This window comes from Nesoenas mayeri (genome assembly GCF_963082525.1).
Source record: "Nesoenas mayeri genome assembly, chromosome: 7".
Lineage (NCBI taxonomy): Eukaryota > Metazoa > Chordata > Aves > Columbiformes > Columbidae > Nesoenas > Nesoenas mayeri.
In genome coordinates, this window is record NC_137551.1 from 29,407,037 (window position 1) to 29,417,357 (window position 10,321).

A 10,321-nucleotide genomic window follows, 5' to 3' on the forward strand; every position below is an offset into this window, starting at 1 on the left:
ACACAATGAGAGTGGGAATGAGGGGAACTGAAAGCACCTTTGCAACCTGGTGTGAGAAGCCTGTCCAGTGCTACCCTCCCTCCCCTCTCTCCACCCCCTTCCCTCCCCCGGCACGCTTCCCGGTTTTGACTGGAGGGAGAGTGGTGATGCTGGGATGAGCCTCAGGCCGATGACTGAAGAATTTTTGCGGCATTTTTCAGCTTCCTCTGCCTCCGAGCCTGACTAACGCTGCCTGCGCGGCCGCAGCCCCCGCCTGATGCCGGGGAAGGAGGGAGGGGATCCCCGCCAGGGGGCGGTGCGCCGGGCGGCACTGGGCGGGGGATGCCCATGTTTGGAAGGCGGGAGCGTCACTCCCCTTATATGGGCAGTGTCGTCAGGGCCCAGCCTCCCATTCATATAAATGCCCAGTGGCGGCAGCCGGGATTCCCTGCCTGGGCTCGGCGCGGTACCGCGGTGTCTCCGCCTGTCCCTCCTGCCGCCGCTGGCCGAGGCGCTGCGGCTCCCGCGCCAGCACCGGGACTCCCCAGCGCGCACCGTCCTTTTCCGCTCTCCCCGCTCCTGCCCCGGCTGCGGCGGGGCGCGACCCGCGGAGGCATGAAAGTCACATCCCTCGACTGCCGCCAGCTGAGGAAGCTCCTGCGGAAGGAGCCCTCCCGCTGCCTGGTGCTAGACTGCCGGCCGTACCTGTCCTACTCGGCCTCCTGCCTCCGCGGTTCGCTCAACGTCAACCTCAACTCGGTGGTGATGCGGCGGGCCCGCGGCGGGGCCGTGCCGCTTCACTTCGTGGTACCCGACGCGGCGGCCCGAGCCCGGCTGCTGCTGGGCGGCGGCGAGGGACCGGCGGCGCCCGGCCGCCTGGCAGCCGTGGTGGTGCTGGACCAGGGCACGGGGCACTGGCAGAAGCTGAAGAAGGACAGCACGGCCCAGATCGTCCTCAACGCTCTGCTCTCCAGCCTGCCGGAGGCCGGGGCCAGGGTCTGCTTTCTGAAAGGTGAGAGGGGCAGCGGGGAAAGCGGGGTGCGGGGGCTGGGGGCAGCGGCGTGGATTGACCCTCGAAACCTCTCCGGGTAACGGCGGCCCCGCCGTACTCCGGTCCCCTCTCCTCCACCGCCACCGTCCTACAGTTAACCTGATTGTTGGTGCAGGGCAGGGAGGTAACGCCGGGATTTCGTTTCTTTTCCACCCACTAGAAGTAAATCCCGGATAGACTCTGAGGGCTGAGCTCAAATGCCTTTCCGCTCACCCCCGCCGCGCGTTTGAGGCTCATGAAAAGCGAGCAATATATAGGGAACAAGAAAAATATTCGAACATTATCAGGAGGGGAGGAGGGCGAGAGGAACTGGGGCTGCGTGAAAAATAAACTCAGCCGCGCAGAAGCGAGGAGCGCTCCTTGCTCTCAGCCCGGCGACACAGGGCGACTCGTGTTGGGCGCCCGAACCCGTGGGATCGGTGCCCGCTCCTCCACCCAGGGCAGGGAGGTTTATCTCTCCATCGGGCAGATCGAGGCTGGAGGGGGAAACTCATAGCGGAAACTCGGGCGCTTCTTGAGGGACATAAATACCTTCTCCCTCATGTCTATTATAGCCCTTTGATTGCGGTTCTCTGTTTTCCTTTCGAGCAACCCGAGGATAATAAAACGATTAAAAAAAAAAAAAAAACCAACAAAACAGCCCGCCCTTTCTCTGTCCTCCCATCCCCGCTTCCCCTCCATTTCTCCCGGTAGCGCCTTTGTCCTTTCGCCCTCTCTGTTTCCTCAGCCCCGTTCTCTCCGGGAATGCCCGGCCGGGGCCGTTCCCGCCCGCAGCACCGCACACCCGGCTGCCGGGGCCGCGGGGCCCCCGGAGCGCGTCCACAACAAAGCAGGAGTTCTCAAACACACCCCTCGCCATATCCTGAGGCCATGGGGAGGACATAAACGGGGGAGAAAACCAGGCGAGGTTTCTTGAATGAACTGCCCCTGCCTCCTCAAGAGCCAGGGTTAATTCACTTTTATTAAGTCTTTCATCGCAGTAGTTTTTGTCCTGATGTGTCCACTTTGTACCTCCTATTACAATCGGTGCCTGGAGGGCTTCCTGCCGGGCAGAGGCACCTCCAACCTGGGTATTGCCTGGTACCAAGGCGGGGGGAGATTTCCAGGGTGGTTTGCCACCACCCTGGCTCTGTCCGGTCACTGCCAGCCTGCCCTGGGCTCTGATGGTCACCCCAAAACGACCAATTCTGCTGCTGCAGGGCAGAGATATTTGCACTGTACTGGGCCAGGCAAATCCTTGGGGACCCTATTAAAGCAGGGATGAAGAAACATCTCCAGGGTCAGACTGGGAAAACTGTGGCAAGGCAGGGTCTGCGCTAAGCTCTGCTGACTCCCAGCTTACTTTGTAGCCACAAAATCGTCCTTACCTCCTCATGTACCAGCCCCACACTTTGAAGTGGTGGCTGTGGCTGTGAGCAGTTTATCTGGGGTGGGGTTTTGATGGAGGCTCTGCTTTCTACCTTGTGCATATTGCACAAAAGTTTCTTATCTTGAAACCTGTTGATTTCAGGCTAAAAAGATTCCCCTTTGGTGGATGAGAAAGTTCGCTCCTTTTCCTGCTGCTTTTCCCCTTTGCTTTGCTGGGAGTGCTCTGGGTCGCAGGATCAGGCCCGTGAAATCCACTGCTCCATTTCAGATCTGGTGTGGCCTGAGGAGCCAGTGACTCACTGGGCAGCGCTGGTGATTCACTGGGGCCACAGACCCCCCCAGGAAGCTGATGTGGTCTGGGGGAAGATCTCTGTGACAGTGGGGGTATAAATCACCCTGAAGCACTGGGCACTGATCAGAATAGAGAGTCCTTTTGGGGTCTGTAACATCAAACTTGCAAATTATGGGCTGCAAAACTACCAGAAAAAAAAAAATTCCTTGAGGTTTCCCCCTTATATGCACATTCTTCCTAGGTGTGTGGGAACTGAGAGGAGGTGCTGGCTACTTAGAAGGTTAACAAGGTCTTGGTCTTGTCTTGGAAGTCTCGGTGATGAGATATCAGTAGGTTGTCCTCATCAGGTCAAGCATCCTGGGGACCTGGCCCCAGGCAGGGAAGCTAGTGCAGAGCAGTTGCACACCAAGTTGCATGCAGGCCGTGTTCCTTCCCCTGCTTTCTGGCTTCTAGGGGCTGAGTATGTCACATCTTTCATCTGTGTAGGTGTAGTTTCATTCTGGGTGAGCTCAGCCCCAGCAGGGTGAAAGCGGTTGTGTGGCAGAGGAAGAGCTTGCAGAACGATAAAATAACGGATCCTCCCTTGGTGCTGACAATGATTCTATTATTTATTGATTAAAACCGAAGTGCAGCCCAGCTTTCTGTGATGAGCAATCTAGTATTTGCAGAAATGACCTCAGGGAAGTCAGGTTGAGTGGGGAGGGGGAAGAGGACATTGCTGGAGGATGGGATGAGAAGATGACTCACCATAAGAATGGCCTGCAAATATCCTGATCCCCAAGGCTTGTAATTAACCATTCACCAGCTGTGTGCGTTAGGTGCCCCAGAGACATGAGACATGCATGTCTGTTTGAGCACGCACACTGATTTGGCTCAGGCAGATTTCTGTGTTCATTCAGAAGTAAAAAACACAGCACAGGGCACAAATAGGGATAATGGCTATTTATATAAAACTGGATATATATTTCCTATATGATGGCAGTGGCTAGGGGGCAGGGGGAGATAAGGTCAGCTATGCAAAACAAGAGGATTTAAAAGGCCACCCCATGAAGGGCAGTTAGAGATCCGGAGAGCATAGGAACCTGGAGAACTGCTTGTGTTTGTTGGCTTTTCACACTGCAAGTTGATCATTTTATCAACCCAGTTGTTGTGGATAGCATTTTTATCACCCCCGTCATGGTCTCCATGGTCACTTGGCTGCTTGACCCACTCCCTCGCGCTGTGAACTCTGGGGTGAGCCAGCTGAATGAGGCTCGGGAGTAGGAGGAAAGGTGCAGGTGCTGAGTGCCAGCTGACTGCAAAGTCACCCTCCTGCCCTCCGTCATGGAAAACAGAGTTTCATCATGTTCAGTGGGCTTTGGATTGTGCCAGCCACTTGTAACACGAGGACCCCACAGCAGGAGTGAGTGGGCGACAGCAGCACGTCACGAATTTGAGCACACATCTGCTCAAACATTGCAAAACAGTGAAACACCCGCGTTAGGGGGCTGAAATGTCAGAGGTAGCTGTACCGGGCTGCCCTGGCAGTGTGGGTGGTGGGGTGTGCGGCTGCTCAGATCTTCAGCACTTCCTTTTGTTTTGAAACCCTTCCTTGCACTGGGGCACCCACATCGACCCTGCTTATCAGGGCGAAACAGTTGCAGATGAATGAATCACAGAGGGTTTGCTTTCTGAGCCTTGTTTACTTGAGGGCCACACTCTGAAGGATTATTCAAGAGCTTTTTCTGTTCATTTCTGCTCTGAAAAAGCACAGGTGGTAGACACTTGGCACACCACTGTTTCCAGGCTGCTCCTGCTACCTGACTTGTTCATGTTAATTTTGGAGATTGTGTGCTTTGATGCAGCATATTCCTACCCTGGAAATAGGCAACGATTTAGCTGACAACAAACTTTGAGCAACGATGTAATAATAGGATTAATTCCTTTTCATTAGCAGTGCATTGAATGAAACGAATGCAGTACTTAACCATCCAGAATAGCTCATGTGGGGCTATTCAGTTGTCAAATGCTGTCACAGGATTTCATTAAGTTTTATAGCTGTTATTTAATAGATTGGTTTCAGTGGGGCTGTCTTCATTACTTCGCTGTCTTGTGCATTGTGGTGATAATTGACACAGTCACAACCATTCCCCTCTTGTGCTTGTGTCCATTCAAAAATGCAAATAAAATATTTCTTATGTTGTCACAGTAATAACAGATTTAGAAAGGATGACTATTGAGTACAAAATCTCCATCTCAACTGCTGGAAATATTGCTCACCTCTAAAACCTGGGGGAGGGAGCTTAGTCCCTGCTGTACTGGAGTTAATGGTTGCCAGACTCAACAGAATTATGTTCACTAACACTTTTAATCTGGATCCAGTGGCTGTTGGCGAGTTAATAATTATCAGTACTATCAGACATTTTTCTTTAGCAGTTCCAAGCCTTCTAAACAAACCTTTTTCCCCATGGGAGCACTATCCCTCATTAACCCCCTGGGGCCCATTGCCGTGCAGCACTATTCCACTGCATTGCAAGTGCCAGAGCTTCATTTCTCCTCCACTTTAATTAAACCAGTTTTTGGAAGCCAAACCATTCATGTCTGTCTTTTTTTTTCTCTCCCTTCCCTAGGGGGATATGAAACCTTTAACTCGCAATATCCTGAGTGCTGTGTGGATGGAAAACTCATTTCCCCGGAGAGAACAGAGGCCGAGAGGAACCTCTCCAGCCACTGTGAGAAGCAGAGTGCCAACCACAAACCCGCTTATGACCAGGTGTGTGTCACAGCTGTAGTGGGTCACCTTCCGCTTGCGTCTTGTCCCTCCTGCCACCAGGCTCAGGTGGAGGCTGGCAGGGTGCTGGGGGGGTCCTGGTGCTGGCACAGGCTGTCAGTACATTGTCACAGTCCAGGCTGGCAGCCCATGTGCTGAATAAGATGCCCTGTGTTTGCTGTTGGCCAGCAGCGCCTGTGCTCCCGCTTCATAATTTGGCAGTAGAAGGAGGAAAAAAACCTGTCTAGCCCCAAAACTGTATTTGTGACTTGTCCTTATCACACAGCCAGGCAGCAGAAGCTGTGAGCAGCTCGTGCCTCCCCAAGAGACTTAAAATGGGCAAAGGAGGGTCTGCCAGAAGTGTCCTTTTTCTAGCAGATGTGCTTTGCCCATGCCTCCTCCGGGACCCCAGGAAGACTCTGGCACTGGCGGAGGGAGGCTGGGGCCATGGGGCTGCTTTTGAAAAGAGGCAGCAGCTCTGGAGAGTTGCCCTCGGCTGGGGGGAGTGGGGTTTCCACAGGGGAAGTCATTACACCCCCTTGCCTGCCCAGCCTGGGGAACACGAGTGCTCTGAGATGTCACCTGTGGTTAGGCTGCTTCCGCCACGACACCTGTTTCCTGGCACTGGGGGAGCCCCCAGGCAATGCCCCTCTGCTCCCCAGGGACCTCCCACGCTGGGGGTACCTCTGTCCCCAGGCTCTATCCTGCCACCTCTGTGGTCCCGACTGTCCCCTGTGCGTGAGACCTGCAGGCAGCTCGGGGGGTGGAAAGCTGGTTTCTTACAGCCGGGGGCTGGCAGCAGCTCTTGTGCATCATGGAAAGTTACCTGCAATCTCCGAAACCCTTGTGTCAGGCGGTGGCTTTTTTTCTTTTGCGGTCTCGTCACCCAGGCTTTGCTTGCGCTGAGGAAGGAGGAACCGAGATGACATCTCAGGGCGGGTGACGCAGCGGGTGCTGCGTCTCAGGGAGGTGCAGGGGGACAAGGAGCCTTGCTCCAATTTTTTTTCATTTTTTTTTAACTTTCCTTCACCTTTAGAGGTGCGAGTGGAGGGGCTGAGTCCTGGACTGAGCTAGAGCAGCCTTTTTCTCCATCCTCCTCTTCCTCCTTGCTCAGACATGGCTCCCCACCTTGCCTGTATTTTGGTAAAGCCTCAGAGGCAACGGGCCTCACATATGAAAGCGCTTTGGGGCCGTCCTGAGGGGCAGCGCTTTAAAGAAAGCCAGAAACATCCTGCACGCGAGTGGGCTGGATCTCACTTTGTACCTCACAGATGTGGGCAAGAAAATGAAAACCTTTTTCCTGCGTGGGCTTTGACATCACAGTGATTCACTGGTCAGCAGCACTGGGGTCCAAAAATGCCAGCGAGGGAGGGAGAGGGTGCCCACGCAGGCTCCCTTGCTGCTCTCTCGGGTATCAGAAATCAAATACCCTTGAAAAGGAATTACATGCTTCTGCTCCTTCTCTTCCAGGGTGGTCCAGTTGAAATCCTGCCTTTTCTCTACCTTGGTAGTGCCTATCACGCTTCCAAGTGTGAGTTTCTCGCCAACCTGCACATCACGGCCCTGCTGAACGTCTCCAGGAAAAGCTCAGAGTCCTTCAAAGACCAGTACTGCTACAAGTGGATCCCGGTGGAGGACAGTCACACGGCAGACATCAGCTCACACTTCCAGGAAGCCATCGACTTCATTGGTAGGTCCAAATGAACAAATTTCCAGATCTTCATGTATTTTTAAATCAATTTAATTTAAATTGATTTAATTCAAGATACACGAAGATCCGAAAATTTGCTAATTGTTAAATTGGTTTAAAATAGAATACATATTGGTGGGAAGGATACATTATTTTCTGTACGCTCCCAGATGTGACAGCAAAAGTATGAGCTCCCTCCCTTCCCCAGCATCTCTCCTGGCAGAGGGATTTCAGCAAGGAAGGAATGAAGAGGGAAATTCAGAGCATCCTTCTTTCCACGCTGGAAGGCTGAGTGAAAAAAATGCCTCCTCTTGCTTCATGTGCTCAAGCAGCCAAGTGAGCTGGTTAGCTTTATTTTCTTTTCAAAGCAAGCATAAGCTTAACTTCAGCATGACAGGGAACAAAGAAGTATGGTTGAGTAACACTAAAGTCTATTGATTTTTTTTTTTTTTTTTTTTGTAAAGGAAGAAAACATATTGGTTCCTTGCACTTGCATGCCAGACCCTGTAAAAGCCAGGTGAAGCAGAATCAGCTTGTTGCTTTGCTGTGCTGAGATATTCCAGAGCCAGGGTCTTAGAAATCCAGTGTCTCCCCTTCTCTCAAGAACTCTTTCCACTTCTGCTTTTGATCATGTTGGTATCTCACCCTTTAATCAGACACCCCAATGCAAAAGCAAAAGAAAACTTCAAGCCGTCCCCTCCTAAATCTTCCCACGCCAGGCTGGGCCAGTGAGCGGCACACTGGCCATGCCAGTTAGCACAAGGAAGAGGCTCAGGGTGGTTTCGTGGGGTGGAACAGCCTGAGCCCGCGTGGAGATGATGTTGAAATTGGTGCTGTTGCTCTCCAGGAACACTTGAGAGAGAAACAGAACAAAACCCCAGTTACAGATTTGCTGGACTCATTGCTCGGCTGAGTTTGAGTCCTTTGACAGTGCAGGCAGAATTCCAAACACCTGATCTGAGGGTGCCCTCCGAGCCCTTCCTGGTAAGGGACCTCTCACATCTTTCAGGGAAATGCTAATCCACAACACTCCTCTGTCTCATCCCAAACCCCTTCTGATAGTTGTTGAGTCACTTGGAAATTTCCCAGATTTTGAGGATGACTTTAGTTTTCACTTTCTTTTAAAACTGGGCATGTGGTGTAGATGCTGTGTATGACTCAAATCCATGTCTTCTTTATTTTGTGCGGTAGTTAAATATAACTGGTCGTGGTGGCACCAGTCCCCTGGCAGACAATCGAAGACAGGCAAATGATAACTTGCTCAGCTCTGTGTTGTTTCAGTGCCATGCACTGAGCACTACATTCAGCACAGTTCTCCATAAATTGGAGCTTGAACATATTGCTCAAGGCAATAGAGCAGAGAACATCTATTTTTGAACTGCATTTTTGTGTGGAAAGGGCTTATTTTAAGCACACTCTCTTTAATCTAATAACAATCATTGTGTTGTGTGAGTAACCACAGTGGCTCCTGTTGTGTAAAATGGGTGCTTTGCATAAGCCTTTTATATCCTGACTTAAGTCCAAACATCCTTTAACCAGGCTGTAATTAGCAACTGCCTACCAGCCCTCCTGTGCTTTGTGGTGAGCCCCAGGGAGTGAGCTCAGCCTCTCCACCCAAGGGTACCCACCAAGGGCTCAGCTCCTGGCACCACCACTTGCTGTGAACCAGCCGAGCAGGGAGTTGGGTTTGGACTTTAATGAAAAGTCCTATTTTCCTAGCAAAGCTGATGAGAGGAAGGCAGCCCAGCTGTTCTCACCTTTGAAAGACCTGATGGTGGGAGTGCTGGCAAGGCTGGGCTTGGGTCAGTTCTTTGAGCCATAGGCAGAGAAATGTAGTTACAGCAAACCTGAGCATTGCCCAGATAGCTGATCTCTATCTTGCAATGCTCTGCAAAGTGAGTGGTTCCACAAGAGGAGGAGACAGGGGAAGGACTTTCCTAAAAAAAATGCAGATAGAACTGAATCAGGATACACAAATCCTGAAACCACATGTTATCTGCAGATCAGCTCCACCTCAGACTGGCTTTTGTCCCCCTTTTCTTTTTAATCTCCATATTACTCTTAGTACCCAACAGAAGAGCAAGCCTCTCCTTGTCAGTGGACTGGCTGTGTGCCATATTCCACCTCCAGTACTGGGTGTGTGTCACAGTGTCTTCTCCATTCCCAACAACAACTGATGTCTGAAATTACTTTTTTTTCCCCTAGATTATGTCAGACGAACGGGAGGAAAAATCCTGGTGCATTGTGAAGCAGGGATTTCACGCTCTCCCACCATCTGCATGGCGTATCTCATGAAGACGAAGAAGCTCTGCTTGGAGGAAGCCTTCGATTATATCAAGCAGCGCCGGAGCCTGATCTCACCAAACTTTGGTTTCATGGGCCAGTTGCTACAGTACGAGTCGGAGATCTTGTCTTCCACTCCCAGCCCTCCTGTCACCTCGTGCAAAAGAGAAGCTGCATCTTTTTTTGCAGAAGAACTGACATTAGGCAAAAACTTTGAAGGCTCATGTTTTGCCTTTCCTACCTCAGTGTTGAGTTCTGTGCCCATCCACTCTCCTGTCCACCAGCTGAAACTCAGCCCAATGACAGCATCTTCGTCCTGCTGAACATCCCAGGGAGACCAGAGCTGGTGAGGTCCTCTGATCCAAACTGTGACCCCAACAAGAACATTTCATGAACGTGCAATAGAGAAACCTCATCAACTTAGTCTGAGATGGAGTGGTGGTTGTGGGTCATACTTCCCATATGCTGTGACTGTAAGATGCAAGTGCTCTAAGTGTGGCAAGTTTTCTGAATTTTAGTGTCTTTTTTTTTTAAAAAAGTGCTTTTTTAGGTTTTTTAACCACAGAGTGTGTACCCACTACTGTATTTCCAGATTCTTGGGGAACAATGAGAAATCCATTTACAATGTTCTCAGTTCCCATCTGCTTCCCTTCTTATTTTTTTAAAGACCCTTATTTAAGGTTTCAAGCAATAAACAGCAGCAGTGGGGAAGAAAGCAAAAGAAAAAGCACCACCTTTGCGATGGCAGGGGTGGTGGGAGTGAATATTCATTCTGCTTTTTCTCTGGCTTTCCTCCTCCCCTCTCCTGTGTCACACTTTCAGGGAGCGAAGGGCTGGGGTGGTGGGAGGGAGCTCCTTTCCCAGGACACCATTGCACAACCAGGTGAAAATCCCCTCCCCTGCTCCAGC

The 10,321-nt window shown here is 51.6% G+C and overlaps 1 protein-coding gene across 1 annotated transcript; it reads left to right on the top strand.

Annotated features, from left to right (window-relative positions):
• Positions 1–586: 586 nt before the first annotated feature.
• On the top strand, positions 587–9,735 carry DUSP5 (dual specificity phosphatase 5; the record flags this gene model as incomplete). The annotated part of the gene is made up of 4 exons (XM_080347959.1): positions 587–991; positions 5,300–5,442; positions 6,910–7,129; positions 9,335–9,735. The coding sequence occupies exons 1-4, from the start codon at positions 595–597 to the stop codon at positions 9,733–9,735; spliced, it is 1,161 nt and encodes a 386-aa protein (XP_080204085.1). The 5' UTR covers positions 587–594.
• Positions 9,736–10,321: the final 586 nt, after the last annotated feature.